Source organism: Aphis gossypii, unplaced genomic scaffold, assembly GCF_020184175.1.
Source record: "Aphis gossypii isolate Hap1 unplaced genomic scaffold, ASM2018417v2 Contig00631, whole genome shotgun sequence".
Classification (NCBI taxonomy): Eukaryota; Metazoa; Arthropoda; class Insecta; order Hemiptera; family Aphididae; genus Aphis; species Aphis gossypii.
Genome location: NW_026083202.1, coordinates 7,589 through 23,954, shown reverse-complemented (window position 1 = coordinate 23,954; position 16,366 = coordinate 7,589). Strand labels below are relative to the sequence as shown.

The 16,366-nt window shown below is 30.1% G+C and overlaps 1 protein-coding gene across 1 annotated transcript; it reads left to right on the top strand.

Moving 5' to 3' along the window:
• Positions 1-12,559: 12,559 nt before the first annotated feature.
• LOC126554875 (uncharacterized) lies at positions 12,560-13,358 on the top strand. Its single transcript, XM_050209882.1, has 4 exons — positions 12,560-12,683; positions 12,745-12,839; positions 12,935-13,134; positions 13,219-13,358. The coding sequence occupies exons 1-4, from the start codon at positions 12,560-12,562 to the stop codon at positions 13,343-13,345; spliced, it is 546 nt and encodes a 181-aa protein (XP_050065839.1). The 3' UTR covers positions 13,346-13,358.
• The last annotated feature ends 3,008 nt before the right edge of the window (positions 13,359-16,366 follow it).

Here is a 16,366-nt window from a genome sequence, read left to right as displayed (position 1 = left end):
GCACCTACCACTATTGATGTACCCTTAGTAATTGATAGTGACATTAATGTTGATCCAAGCCTTACACTTGAGACTCATCCAACTATACCTCCAACGGCTCAAACAACAGATTATGCTTCTATGTGCCAACCTGGTCCTAGTACTGCAGATGGATTAGAAATATATGATGTGATTTCAACTCCTACAACAAGTAAAAATATGCAAAATATACTTCCAGAACTGCCAAAAGCTACTAGAAAAATAACGAGAAAACCTAGAGCTAAATTGCCATCAATGATATTAACATGTACTCCTGTTAAAAATTATCTTGAACAAAAATTAAAAGCCAAAAATGACCTAATAAAAGAAAAGGAAGAAAGAAAATCCAAAAGAATAGAGAAAAAAAGTCAAGTTAATAAACCAAACTGTATAAAAAAAGGGACAGAAATCAGTTAAAAAGGAACTATTTGTTTATGAATCTTCATCTACAGATAATGAAGAACCTCAGTATATAGTGACCGACTACAAAGATTCAGCTGATGAAGAGTGCATGTATTGAAATGAACCATTTAAAAATTATGTAAAGGGTGAAACATGGATTTGCTGCATAAAGTGTAATAGGTGGGCACTTGAAATGTGTACAGGTTTAGAAGACTTGAAACAATTCAAGTGTGATTTATGCATAGGCGGTCCCAGGATTTTACTTCAGGTGCAGCACATTCTGCACATTTAATTACACATTTATTACAGAATACACATAGGTAACTGGTAAATCCCTATATACAGGGTGATTTTTTAAGCATGTTCGCCCCATTTTTATGCTTAAATTATGCATTTATTCAAATTCTGATTTTTGGAATTTTTAAATGTAATTAAAGACAATATTTTAGAATACTTTGATTTTTCACAACCTTTAAGGAGTATCCTGTGGCGATACCAACTTTGGTTTTTCAAACGAGACCATACATGTTTTAAAGCAAAATGTGAATCAGCTAATTTTTCTGAAAATTTGACGTATTGTAATCGAAATTTTAACGAAAACTTTCGGAGTTATTCTCCTTAAATACTAAGGAATAAGGATAATAGTCCATCATTATACTAAATACTTAGTAAATGGATACGAACTCAATAATTATAATTCGGTATGCAATAAAATATTAGTTAATATACTTATTACTAAATGCTTATGGATAAATATTTAACCTGACAATTTTTAAAAAACAAAGGAAATATGCATAAAATAATTTCCTTTATATTTTATCGTGTACCTATGTTATCTATAGGCATATGATATAAGCATAACTATTAATTCGAATAAAATACTAAATTATCGTAAGTAGTAGGTAACACGAGTGTAAAAAGTTAGAATCTGTAATAATTAGTTAGAAATACTTATTATAATAGAATTAAACATAGCTACTGCTCTTGTATTATTATTTATACACCTTCAGTTAATTGCTTCTATATTACGCACGTGCTATAACTTTAAGATAAGAGATAAAAGGTAATTGTCATAAAATATAATTATGATATTAATAGGAACCGACCACGATAAAATATATTATACACTAAACAGTAAACAGTGATACGGCCGATTGGGTTTTACACATTTATTATTGGTTATATCAAATATTAAATACCATATCACAGAATATTAACAAATTATAATGTTATCGTTATGTCATCTAATACGTGTATTTACTATTTTGTCGTGAATGCTTCTTTGCGTTCATGTGCACACTGCACAGTGTTATACTATTAATGCCTGGTTGCTTAAAAGTCATTCGTGTTATATTAATTCAAATTTGTATTCATATTTACTATTTCAGTTATCATGTTCTCAAGTTCTTTAGTTTTTTCATCAATTATATATCATTCAACTCCAAGGTCTTAATATCAAGTTTATTTTTTGTTGTATAATGTGCTTGATATATTTATGTTTTGTGCTATTTAACACCAAATGTCAGTATTTTGATTTGTTCAAATAATGTTATAATTGTATGCAACTTAGAGAAAAGTTTTTAAGTAGACCTACCTGCAAGATTATTATTTTAAAAGGTAAGTTTAGTATACAAAATGTTATAGAAAGAAGTAAAGTACTGGCTTAAATATGTTTTAGTAAATTAACTTCATTACTTTTAAATTTAAATTTGTTTTTATTTTCAGAAATTTTAAATATTATCTGCAACATGGATATTGTTATTATTTTACCCAAAACTTGCATATAATTACAACAACGGTTTGAGTAAGGTTAGGTAATTTGATCTTTCAGTGTTTATGAAGTGTTATATCGTATTTAATTTCTATACATATACATATAACACTTGAAAGATGATTACCAGTATTTTTACATGATACATTAGGTAATATTATATAATTCAGTTTTTATTAAATATCATTTAAATTTTTATATTTGGTTTCAGGCACACATTACATAGATTAAATTTTAGGTTTATTGATTCCCAACAAATCTAAAATGTAAAATCTATAAAACACAAGATAAAACATATTTTTTGGACAAAATTATTCATAGATAGAATTTTCACATAGAGTTGTAAGTAAAATATTTTTTGATTAATATCAAACATAATTTTATTTCATATATTTGATTTCAGGAAAAAATAATACTTAGTTGTTATTTTTATTTTGTGAAGCTCATACTTAAATGTTCAATTAAAATCAATATAGTTATGAATATTTAAAAACTAAAAAAAAAGTATTGTCACTTTTTAACATTTTATTAAGAAGGCACCGTACTGCAACGTTATTTTAAAATGTAAGTAGTTTTACCTAATCTTATAAAAAGTACATTAGCTTAAAGACTTAAATAAATAAATTTTAGTTAATTATATGTTGATGTACACAGATATACAGAAGCTAAGGTAAATGAAATAAGATCGGATATATGTAATAATATAATAATATGTATAATTGATACGAACAACTATAGTGTCATATGGCGTAATATAAAACAACGACTAATCGTCCTACAGGCTACTACATAGAACGAATATGCTATAGAAATATAGAATGTCTATTCAGCGTCTTCTGTACTACAGTGTGAATAATTTGCTTATAATCTACATAATACAGGGTGTGTTGTTTACATTAAACACTTCCCCTTAAACAATATACCCTGACTTAGAATTAATATATCTAATTCCCAGCATCTCCCTGAGTTCTTGGAATCTTGGTCGTGGAGTTGGCTTGGTCAATATGTCAGCTAACTGATCCTTGCTTGACACGTACTCCAGAGAAAACATCCCTTCACTGAACTTCTCACGAATGTAGTGATAGCGAACATCGATGTGTTTCGTTCGCTTATGATATTCTGGATTTTTCACTAGTTTGATGGCGCTTTGGTTGTCTGCATACAGAACCGGTGTATCTCCCTGTGTCTCCATAAGATCACTGATAAGTAGCGTCAACCAAGTAAGTTCTTGTATCGATTGACTCAGCGCTTTGTATTCTGCCTCAGTAGTCGAAAGTGCTACCGATTTTTGTCTTTGTGAACACCATGCTACGATTCCATCTCCCATCATGAAAATGAATTCTGATGTTGATCGTCTCGTTATTGTGTCACCGGCATAGTCTGCGTCACTATATCCACGCAACTTTGGTGTTATACTAGAATCATAAATTAAACCATAATTAAACGTTCCTTTTAAATATTTAAATATACGTTTCATCGCATTCCAATGAATTGTCAGAGGCTTTTCTAAATAACGACTGACAAGATTTACTGCAAAAGTTATATCAGGCCTTGTTATTTGGCTTAGATACAACAAACTTCCAACTGATTCTCTGTATGGAACTTCCCCTGCTTCCAATGATCCAGACAAATTTGGATCTAATGAGTGTTGTGGATCTGTTGGAATATGCAGGACGTTGGCTTCTTCCATATTGAACCTCTCCAAAATGCGCTTGCAATATGAAGATTGGTGTATGAAAATTGAACCATCAGGTCTCTGATCAATTTCAATACCCAAGAAATGATCAAGTTCACCTTCCTTCGTCTCGAAATTGTCCTTTAGGTAGTTCACCATTGTGTCCACCAGCTCGTTGTTTGTTGCTGCGATTAGTCCATCATCTACAAAAATAGCGACAATTAGTAATTGATTATTTTTATTGCTTACGTATACACAAGGGTCTGCTCTTGTTTCCTTTAGATCAAAGTTCCTCAGCATATTTTTGAACTTTTTGTTCCAGCACCTGGGTGCCTGTTTCAGCCCATGTAGGCTCCGTTGAAGTTTGCATACTAATTGAGTTCCATCCTCGTAACCCTTTGGTTGTTTCATATAGATGTCTTCTTCAAGATCTCCATATAAGAACGCTGTTTTAATGTCAAATTGTCTGAGCATTAATTTTCTGGCTGCTGCTATCGCAAGTATTACTCGAATTGAATCATATTTCACTACTGGACTGAACGTTTCTTGAAAATCTATTCCATGAACTTGCGCACATCCCTTTATTACTAGTCTAGCTTTAAATCGATCTATTTCTCCATTTGTTTTGTACTTGGTTTTATATATCCATGCGTTATTTATTGGATTTTTATCTCTGGTAAATCTACTAATTTCCAAGTTTCGTTTTTCTGCAATGATAACATTTCGTCGTCCATCGCTGCCTTCCAATCGTCTGCATTTTTACATGTCATAGCTTCTTTATATGTTACTGGGTCATTATATGTTGAGAAAAATGCATCTCTATACCTGATAGGTTTATTAAGTTTTTCTCTGTCTCTGAGTATCATTTTTTGTTGATCCTCTACTGGCATCTGTTTATCATCGTCCAGTTTTTCTTCGTCGTCACTGTTGACTTCTTTTTCTTCATTTATGATTTTTACTTCTAAAGTTGTTGACGGTTTTGTGGACTCTTTGAATATTATATCTCTGCTCAGTGAAACTTCTCTTCCACCAAAGTATATACGATAACCTTTCGTTTCTTCTGAGTAACCAACAAAAATACATTTTCTTCCCTTTTGATCCCATTTTCATCGTTTTTCTTGCGGTATATGAGTATAAACTTCGCTACCGAATATTTTCAGGTGATTTATATCTGGTGTATTGTTGAACCATAATTCGTAAGGTGTTTTTCCTTCTTGACCTGTGTCTCCTGTACGATTTATTGTATATACGGCTGTATTCACTGCTTCTGCCCAAAGTGACTTAGACAAATTTTTACTGTATAGCATAGTTCTTGCCGCTTCTACAATTGTTCTCATTGACCTTTCCGCTTTGCCGTTTTGTTGAGGTGTATATGGTACACTCGTCTCATGTTTAATTCCAAATTTATCCAATATGGTTTTAAATTCAGCATTTTTATATTCCAAGCCACAATCACTTCTTAAAGTAACTACTGAAACATTTAACTGATTTTTGACTGTATTTAAAAATAATTCAAATTTATTTTTTACTTCCGATTTTTGGCTCATAAAATACACATACGTGTAACTAGAATAATCATCCTTGAAAATAACAAAATATCGTTTACCTCCAAGCGAGTTTTCTTCCATAGGACCACATACATCACTGTGAATTAATTGACCTGGCTTTGTAGTTTTAGTAGTACTCGATGTGAATGGCTCTCTGTGTTGCTTACCATAAATGCAAGCTTCACAGAAAAATTTGTTTTTCGTGTCTGTAAACGGGATCTGCATATATTTCAAGTAACTCCGAACATATTGAACATTCTGGTGACTCAGCATTTCATGCCACTGCTGTAACGTGAAATTTTTTATCGCAACATTTGCTTGGTCAGCCGCTTGTAATGGCCTAGTCTTCAAAAGCATTGAAAACATTTTATTCTCACGGACTCCAATAGCAACTATACGATTGTTTTTTTTAAATATACAGCCGTCACTATCTGTCACCATTTTTATACCTTTGTCAAGGCATGCTCCACACGAAAACAAATTTACCTTAAGATCAGGCACGTGTAAAACGTTAGACAAATAACTGTCATCCATTTATCACAAATTTTTGCTTGAACATTTATATTACCTTTACCAATAGCCATAATAAATTTGCCATCACCGATACGTACTGGTAACTGCACTTCAAATGTCTCATAATTACTGAACCATTCTCTTCTGCTGGTCATGTGATCGCTAGCACCTGAATCCACATACCATTTTTCTGATTCTCTAATTTCGATGTCCTTTGACTGTACACCAACCAACGCATTTCCTGAGTTTGACTCGCTCTCAACTTTTTCTTTTTGTTCTTTTAAGAAAATTCGGCATTCACGCTTCCAATGCCCGGGTTTTTTGCAATAATTGCACTTGCCTGGTTTTTTATCGTTGTTCCGTTGATTTTCAGAATTGCCAATTTTCGTGTGTTTTTCTTTATAATGTGTTCCAAACGATTTCTTTTCCGAAAACGCACTACTACTTGCAGTATCTCTCTGGACACCATGTCCTTGAGTTTGCCTTGTTTCCTCCACCATGAGTCTGGACGACAAATTAGACAATGTTTTGTCCACATTTGGTATCGAATCCCATGCACTGTAGAAATGTTTGTAATTTTCTGGTAATGTCATTAGTATCTTGGTCATAAGCATTGAGTCGGATATTGGTTCACCTAACTGTCTTAATTTTCTACTAAGACTCTCCAATTTCGAAATATGAATCGCCATATTGTCATCTGGGTTCATAACATAGCTGTAGAACTTTTGTTGAATCAACGTTACACTCGAGTCCGACTTTTGTTCATAAACACTAAGCAACTTGTCCCACATTTCCTTAGCCGTGTTACAATTCATTATGTACTGCAGTGGTTGTTCGTCCACTGACATAACTATATACTTTTGAGCCTTATTATCAGCCTTTTTAAATATTGAATAATCAACACCATACCTTTTTCTTGCATCATCTTCAGTTTCTGAACTTGTTTTTGTAAGAACGGGTTTTTTCGATTTTCCGGTCACAACGTCAAATATATCGGCTGCAGTCATTATGACTTTTATTTGGAACTTCCATGTTTCCCAATTTACATTACCTGTTAATTTATTAATTTTTATAGATTCGTTTTCCATAATGACGAATTATCTGTACACTGTCTGTACACTATAAATGTAATAATAACAAACACAGTTTCTGCGCTTCACACGATTGACGCACTTACACTACACTGCACTACACCCACACACATAAAATATTGTGAAAACACCATAGCTCGGGTGGATGTATATGTAGAGTAATTTTTATGGGTGAGTGTAACATATTTTACTGTGGATATCTTAGTCTGTGATACGATTTATAGGTATATCTTAATTTGTGCCTTGTCCTTGTGGTCGTGGTATGGAGATATGTGATATCAAAATAAAATTAATATTATCATTATTTAAATTTTTTTTGTTTGAACATAACCTAACAAAAGTTCACCTTTCCAGGTTTTTATTTGATTGGTGGAGTGATAAAAAGGACAAAACATTTCTTCCAGCCAACACTATGCCAATCACAGATACGTATATGTATGTATATGTACACAATACGTATATGTATAGAATTAACTAGATAGCCGACGGGTTAGGTTAATAATTGAAGTCTGGTCCGTGATTTATCGCAATAGCAATTATGTTTTATCTAAACGCCGATATCTAAATTTACTTTATCTTACCCGATCTTCGAGCATATACGTAATCTGGAAGCATTTTCCTGGACGTGTATAAATATCGATAAGTACATGTGTAATAGCTAAGTATTACAATATGTATTTCTAATTAATTATTACAGATTCTAACTTTTTACACTCGTGTTACCTACTACTTACGATAATTTAGTATTTTATTCGAATTAAATAGTTATGCTTATACCTATAGGCTATAAGATAACATAGGTACACGATAAAATATAAAGGAAATTATTTTATGCATATTTCCTTTGTTTTTTAAAAATTGTCAGGTTAAATATTTATCCATAAGCATTTAGTAATAAGTATATTAACTAATATTTTATATTGCATACCGAATTATAATTAATGAGTTCGTATCCATTTACTAAGTATTTAGTATAATGATGGACTATTATCCTTATTCCTTAGTATTTAAAGGAGAATAACTCCGAAAGTTTTCGTTAAAATTTCGATTACAATACGTCAAAATTTTCAGAAAAATTAGCTGATTCACATTTTGCTTTAAAACATGTATGGTCTCGTTTGAAAAACCAAAGTTGGTATCGCCACAGGATACTCCTTAAAGGTTGTGAAAAATCAAAGTATTCTAAAATATTGTCTTTAATTACATTTAAAAATTCCAAAAATCAGAATTTGAATAAATGCATAATTTAAGCATAAAAATGGGGTGAACATGCTTAAAAAATCACCCTGTATATGATTACCACATACGTCACACACACACAATACACAAATATACAATTCATTCATTTTTCCAACTTGGAATTTTCAATTTTATTTTATTTATACAAACAGTTAATTGTAATAATGATTAATGAATAATGATATTATAATTAAAGTTAACACCATTCGGGGTGTCGTGTCATTTAGTACATTAAACTCTTCGATGACCTTGTCAATATCCACATTATTAGTTTTATGTTGTTCAATAAATAACAACATCAGTGAATCCAATCTTTTTTGGGTCATAGTTGTTCGAAGTTTACTTTTAACAATAGTCATTTTTGAGAAGCAGCGTTCACAACTGCAACTTGTAACACGTATTGTTACAAATAACTGTAAAGCTTTAGAAAAGTTAGAAAAAATTTCACTTTTGTTAGAATCTTGTAGCCAATCTAACCATTCATGTATTGTTTTAACTGAAGTTCCACCATTTGGTATATCGGTCATATTTTGTAATAATATTATTTATGTACACAAATCATCTTCACATACACCAAATTGTTCTTTTAAACATTTATAAGATACATTTTCACCAGTATTCAATTTCACCATATTTCCAATTGAATTGATGATTTGTAATGATTCCTGATTAAATCTAGAATCAATGCCATTTATCAGTTTATCTAATGTTATGTTAAATACGGTAACTTTCATTTCATCTGATTTTGTTTCAAAAAAATGTTGATTTTGTGATGTATCAATTTTTGTTGACACTTTTCTTCTTTTCACATCTGGAGTATGTATTTCATACTCTTCACACATGTCTAAACAATTTTGGTAAATATCTTCAAAACTATTAGAATTATTTCTCATTGAAACCAATGAGGATTTTAATGAATTAAGTACCTCAACAGCAGTCAACAACTCTAGGTTATTTGACTGCAACAGTTTGCTAATTTTTATTAGGAAGATATGGAGTCATCGTTTGTAACGCCACCTGAAGAACAAGATTTGTCAGTTTTGAGAATAGATAAGAATTCTGGCTACTCATCAGAAAATATTGAATTTAAAAAGTAAATTTTAAATAATTAGTATTTGTAACAAATTGGACAAAATTTGTTTCAATTTTAAAAATCAAGGGTGATTTTAGGTAGCAAAGTGAATGTACTTTGAAGGGTCATAAGTAAAACATTTCAGTAATAGAAAGTTTTACATAAGTTAATCAATGAGTGATTCAAAGTTATCAAAATACATATGCAAAATTTTTTTTCATAAGCGTTTGAATTTATAAAATATTGACAAAATTTGTCAAAATCACGAATATTTGCAAACTATTTTGTAGTTCAAAATGTATAAATTTATTTGTATTCATAGCTAAGAATTGAAAATTTAATACAAGGTTATCCATAGGTTTTGATTAGGTACATAATTATAAAAAAAAATCGAATATGAAAGTCAATTAAACAATTTTTACGAGTGTCTAAAATTTAATTTTGTTTTGTGTCTGTGAAATATCAAAAAAAAAAACTTTCAAATTTTCATGATTTGAACAATTTTTGTAAAAATATGACCAGTAAACGCTTATAAATAAAATTATTGTGATTAATGAATTTGTTTAATTAATATAGGTATAATGTAGCCTGTAGGTGTCTATGTATCCTACCTAACAATCTAATAATTATTAATATATTATATTATATTGATTATATAAATTACATTTAAGTTTAGTTCTACACCTTTACACGCATATGATATGAATAATATTATAATAGATGTCAACATATCTGCTGTAGAAGAACAAGTTTCACAGACTGAAGATCAGCTTTATAATGAAAATGATAGAATTGCAACAAAGTATGCACATAATAATTAAGTGTTACATATTTAAATTGTATATTTATATTTAATTTTAGTTTACTCGAAGGTCGTAGGATTGTTGATATTAATTATTTATTTACACAAATACAACAAAGTAGACATGACAAATTTGATTGTTCGTTTATTGATATGATATTTAAAAGTGAACTTCGTAAAGGGTACATTTCTATATTCACATTTCAATGCAAAATGTGTGGTACCATATCTAAAATCGCATCAGAAAACCCAAATGATACAAAGAACTTGGGTATTATTCAAGCAGTAATAAATGGTACATTGGCAATTGGTACGCAATTTATATTTCTAATAAAAATATAGATATAAAATCCATATTCAATTATTTCAATTATTTTTTGTCTTTTTATTAAAACTTTAGGAATTGGTCACACACAACTTAGTGAGTTTTGTTCCTCGGTAGAAATACCTTCAATATCGTCTACTTCATATATCAATCATTTAACCACTGTCAGCGATTCGGTCAATGATGCTGTTATTGAGGAAATGAAAATTGCGGGCGAAGAAGAGCTACAGATAGCATTGAATAGTGGTAATGTCGATATAGAAGGAGTACCTCTGTGTACTGTTATTGCTAAAGGACAATGGTCCAAAAGAAGCTACAAAACTAAATTCAACGCATTTTCTGGAGCTGTATGTAACATTTTAGATAATATTTTAATTTTCCAACATTTTTCCGATTGGATAATCCTATTTAATTTATTATACCGTAGTAAACTGTACTGTTTGTTACCTTTATTAGTGCCTGCCTACTGTCTTATTACTAAAAAAATGTTCTTATAATTTCATAGGCTGCTATAATTGGGTTGCGGACGAAAAAAGTACTATTTATTGGTATTAGGAATAGCTATTGCTGTATTTGTCAACGTGCTTTAGTTAAAAAAAAAGATCCACCCAGTCATTTATGTTTTTTAAATTGGAAAAAAGCTTCAACAGCTATGGAAGCCGATGCTATTGTAGAAGGGTTTACACAAAGTTTCCATATGCATGAATTGAAGTACAACAAACTTATTGGTAGATAATAAAATTACATTTTTATTTATTTATTTATATGGAAATAAATTATATGAGATATATACTATTTAAAAATTAAAATGTGTAGTTGGAATATTTTAAATTGAGGGTGTATAAATTAAAATGTTTCTTTTAAAAAAAATCTTTGTTGCATTTTTTAAAGATTAATAAGTAATAAGTAATAATATTATTTTTAATAATAATTTTAATAATATTAATAATAATAAATTTAAGTATGGTATAGTATTTCTGTTTGTATTAGATAATTATTTATTTAACTTAGGAGACGGTGACAGTAGCGTGACAAAACGGTTAAATGAAGTTTTGCCTTACGGTAGCGATTTCAAAATAAAGAAAATTGAGTGTCGAAATCACTTACTCAGAAATTATTGTACTAAATTAATAGCATTAGCTAAACAAACAAATTACCCGATAGTTGTCAGAAAATGCATAACTTCAAACATTTTACGTTTTCGTTCTGACATAACGAAAGCAGTGGAACATCATTTGAAAAATGACTTACCAATTCAACAAAAAATTTCAGGTATTTTTTAATTGAATTAAAACAATTTGAGATTTTCTATTAATATCTACCATAGTAGCACTTTATTCTATAATAACTAAATACATTTAAATATTGTAGGTCTTAAAAAAGATATATCAAACAGTGTATACCATAGACTTGGACAACATAATAATTGTGCCCAATATTTTTGTTCGGGACCAAAATTTGGAGAAATAAGTATAGTTTCTGACGCCGAAAAATCAGGAATGATGGTTCATATAAGAAATATAGCTCACCGATTATTTATAAATGCTGATAGTCTCATAGAAAATGTCGATAATAATCTCTGTGAGCAACTGAATAGCTTAATTAACAAGCATATAGGGGGCAAACGTATAAACTACACACAAAAAAACAACTACACCACTAGAGTCGAGGCAGCTGTTGTGGCGTTTAATTCGAAAAACTATTTAAGATCTGTTAAAAAAAAAATGGTTTTAAATAGTCCAGGTATCAATAAAATAAATTATAATTAAAAATTAACAAAATAGTATACAGCTAATTTTACAACAATTAACAGGTACATTTGGTAAACGTTATTCAAAACATATCGAGAGAATAAGGAGCAATACACAAATTCGGAGAAGGAAATTATTTGAAATAACTTTTTTTGGACAAGTTGGGTAAGGTTGATCGATATGAGCTAGAACGTATTACAAAAGATCAAAGCCATAGTCAAGAGTGGTACACTGAAAGAAAAAAAAGGCTAACTGCTTCCAACTTTGGCGATGTGTGTAAAATGCGAGCAAGTACAAGTTGCCAAAAAAAAGTTTACTCCCTACTTTATAGACCAAATACAACGACTAAAGAAATGACATATGGTATTGAAATGGAACGTCAAGCCAGAAATAAGTATGAAGAATTATATGGTGTTTCAGTTAAAGCATGTGGATTGTTTGCTGACATAGAATTCCCTTTTCTAGCAGCAAGCCCTGGTAATATTTGGTATTGTTTATTTTTGTTATAATTTTATCAATTATTATGCTTATTTTTTAGATGGCCTAATTGACGAAAACAGTATCATAGAAATAAAATGCCCATATGTAGCAAGAGAAACCAATACAATCCTTGAAGCCGTAGAAAACAAACTAGTAAGAATAATTACTCTTACTTAATTCCATATTATAACTAATAAAAATATAATACACCTACAATAACTACGACTTGTTCGTTTTTAATATTTTAGTTGCAGTACTGCACAGTCGAAAACAATGTTGTACAACTAAAAAAGGACCATAAATATTATTTCCAAGTCATAGGGCAATTGCGAATAACTAATCGTAATATATGTAATTTTGTAATTTTTTCTCCGAACTGGATAAACGTTCAAAAAATCGAATTTTATGAGATATTTTGGAAAACAAAAATGGAGGAAAAATTGAAAACGTAAGTATAGCTTTTACTTACTATAATAATAAATAACATAAAAAGAAAAAATCATTAATTTTAATTTCTAAATGTGATATTAAGGTTTTATTTGGATTGTCTGTTACCTGAAATTGCATGTCCACTTTATGGAAAACGCCTAGAATTAACAGACATCAGAGAACCCAGACACATTTTAAATGAAAAAGAAAAAAGAAAAAGCAAAAGATAATAAACAGAATTAGCGCGGCTTATATAATAGTATAGCTTATAATATAATTCAATGGATATTATTATTTATTTAATTTTTAGATTTGTTTACATAATTACATACTTATGTCCTATATAATATTCTTACACTCTACAAGTCTAACTAGTCTATAATATTATAATGACCTAACAGTATAGTGAATGCGTGCAGATATTAAAAATATTGCAATAGAATTATTTACGTGTATGACATTTATATCGACGCAATCCTTTTAATAAACATCGCTCCCGAATGTATTTTTGTAATTTGTAAATTGTAGGTACAAAATTATTAGATATTACTTATAACTTAAAAGTAAGATAAGTACTAGTTAGAAACCTAGGATCTCATAAACATTAAAAAATAGATGGCTTTAATATTTATCATGCTTATTATAATTTTTATATTTTAGTTTTCTACGCAAAAACTGTCAGATAAAAAATATATGTGCTACGTAGGGTACCTACACATATTATTACAAAAATACAAAATTATAGCTGGAACATTCAAAATATACACTATATAAAACTAATATAATACTATTACGCAATAAATACAGGTCGCGTAAGTATGCGCGAATATTAAAAATATTACGGTGGCAATGCGGCATAATGTACGTGTAATGTGTATGCATTTTATATTTACGCGACCCGCCACAAACGAAGGATGAGAAAATAATAAACGTTGCTCCCGAATGAGCACAATCGTCTGCTGGCCGCCGATTACGAATAGTGGGCGTGGCTCAACGTCGAGTGCTTGCGGATCGCGAAAACACTTAACAGCGCGTTCTCTCGGCCGTTGTATACGTTTCGTTTTATGTGTAGCGTCCTCTTAAGAGTTATGAATAATAATTATAATTAATATTATGAAGACAACCGATAAAAAAAAACGCGGAGTGCGGTTGAAATGTCAGGTGCAGCACAGGCTGCATTGGCTGCACCCGTGGGACCGCCAGTGGATTTATGTTCTTGACTTCATAGTAACTATAAGTTCCTTAGATAACGCGGGGGATAACAACTCTTAGTATTCTAAAGATTATTTGTGTGAAAAATCGCGAAAATCTAATAAACTAGTTGGAGTAGAATAATTGTTGAAACCTTAAGGTAGTCAACTTGCCCCGCTCTCCCCTATTTCAAGTTGAATGTTAAGAGGACGTCGTACCAAAATGTGTTCGTGTGCAACGCTCCAGAAATGGCACTATTCGCAGTTCCGGCAGCGGCAGCGGCTTTTAGATCCACCCATTTCCCCGTGTTTATTACGCACAGCCAAGACTGCGCCGGGAGCGTGTTGTTATTATCATGATAAATCATGGTTATTAAATTATCGACTCTCGTAACGCGTAGATCACGTAAAAGTCGATTTTGTATTTACGCATTATGCCATTATCTGTATAATAATGTACAGCTATATTGGCTTAAACTTGCATAATAGTTTTTATTTATAATTATTACACTCATAGAAATGAATATAAGAGTAGATTAAACCGAGAAAATCGGTTCTATAATAATTATGTTATATTATATGACATAATATATATTGTAGTCAATACTTAGGTAATAGGTAAATAGTACAAACTTCACTGATTGATATATCCTGAAAGTACCTAACTGTGCATACATAATTATTATTATTTGGTATAATACAAAAAACAATATTGGGTACAGGTAATAGTTCATTGATTATTTAAATAATATTTTTTCACGGATTTAGCCGTGTAGCTGTTTGTTCTCTGATGTCGGATATCATTAGTCTTTGTCCAAATGCTGGGTCAACTAGTTTTGAAACTAAACTTTCTGAATAAAACCTAAAAAAATATAAAAGTGTGTGTTAGGTAGGTACTATACTATCTGTACTTATAAAGTTATAAACATGTATAACATTTTAATGATTTAGAGTATATAGTTAGTATTAGTTACTACTTTACTATTTAGTACCAAATCGGTACTAAATAAAATATTTAAACATTAATGTAACTACGTTAGGTAACCTTTGTGGACCATATGAGTTGTCCAAAAATCATAGTCATAATTTATTTCCCGAATTAAAATCCACTGTGGAGTATAAATTATAAAAAACAAAACTTTCTTTCAGATATAAGCATTTGACGTTGAATTTGGTAAAAAATATTATGTTTTTTTTTTTTAATTAAATTACCGTTTTTGATTGTACAATAGTTTAACTAAAAATAAAAATACTCAAGTTAAATTGAATTCATTTGTTAATTTATAATTATTATACTTTTTTGTCTCAACAGCTTCTACTCCATTATAAGTATCTTTTGCTGCGTAAGATGCTTTTATTTCTATAACTTTTGTTCATCAATAATTCCATTTGACATATGGTTTTAAAAAAATAAATTTAATTTTGGTGATCTAAATAACACTCCCACTCAAACATATATTATTTATACTCATAGGTATAGTCGACCTTCTAGAAAATTATCTATTTATGTCTTACATAAGTTATAAAGATATACAAATCTGGACTAACAGCAAAATATGGGTATTCTTTATCAATAAACAATCCATACCTTTTTACATTATACCCTGAAATTTCTTCAAATTTTAATTTAGCAATATACTCCATGTCTTACCCGTACTGTACTGTACTATAATCACAGAATAAAACAGAATGGACACTGATAACAAATTATATGGGCAGCATAGGAAAATAATGAAATCAGTCAGCCATTTAATTTGAGGTACAGTAGGAAGTTGGTAACATTTTATTCCATCATGAAACGGTAGTAATATTCTTTATAAGGTACCGCGCATTTTCAAATGTTACTTAAATATAAATTGTGTTTTTGTTTTATATTACAAGTAATTACCCAATAAGTCACCATGTTTCACGTTGTTTGGTAGATCACGGATTGAACAATTACCATAATTGATAATTGTCTTTAATAACAAGTTCAGTAAATATAAAATTTTAAAATGTACTATACAATAGAACACATAATTCATTGAGTAATAAACATACAAATTTTGTGTGTATGTGATT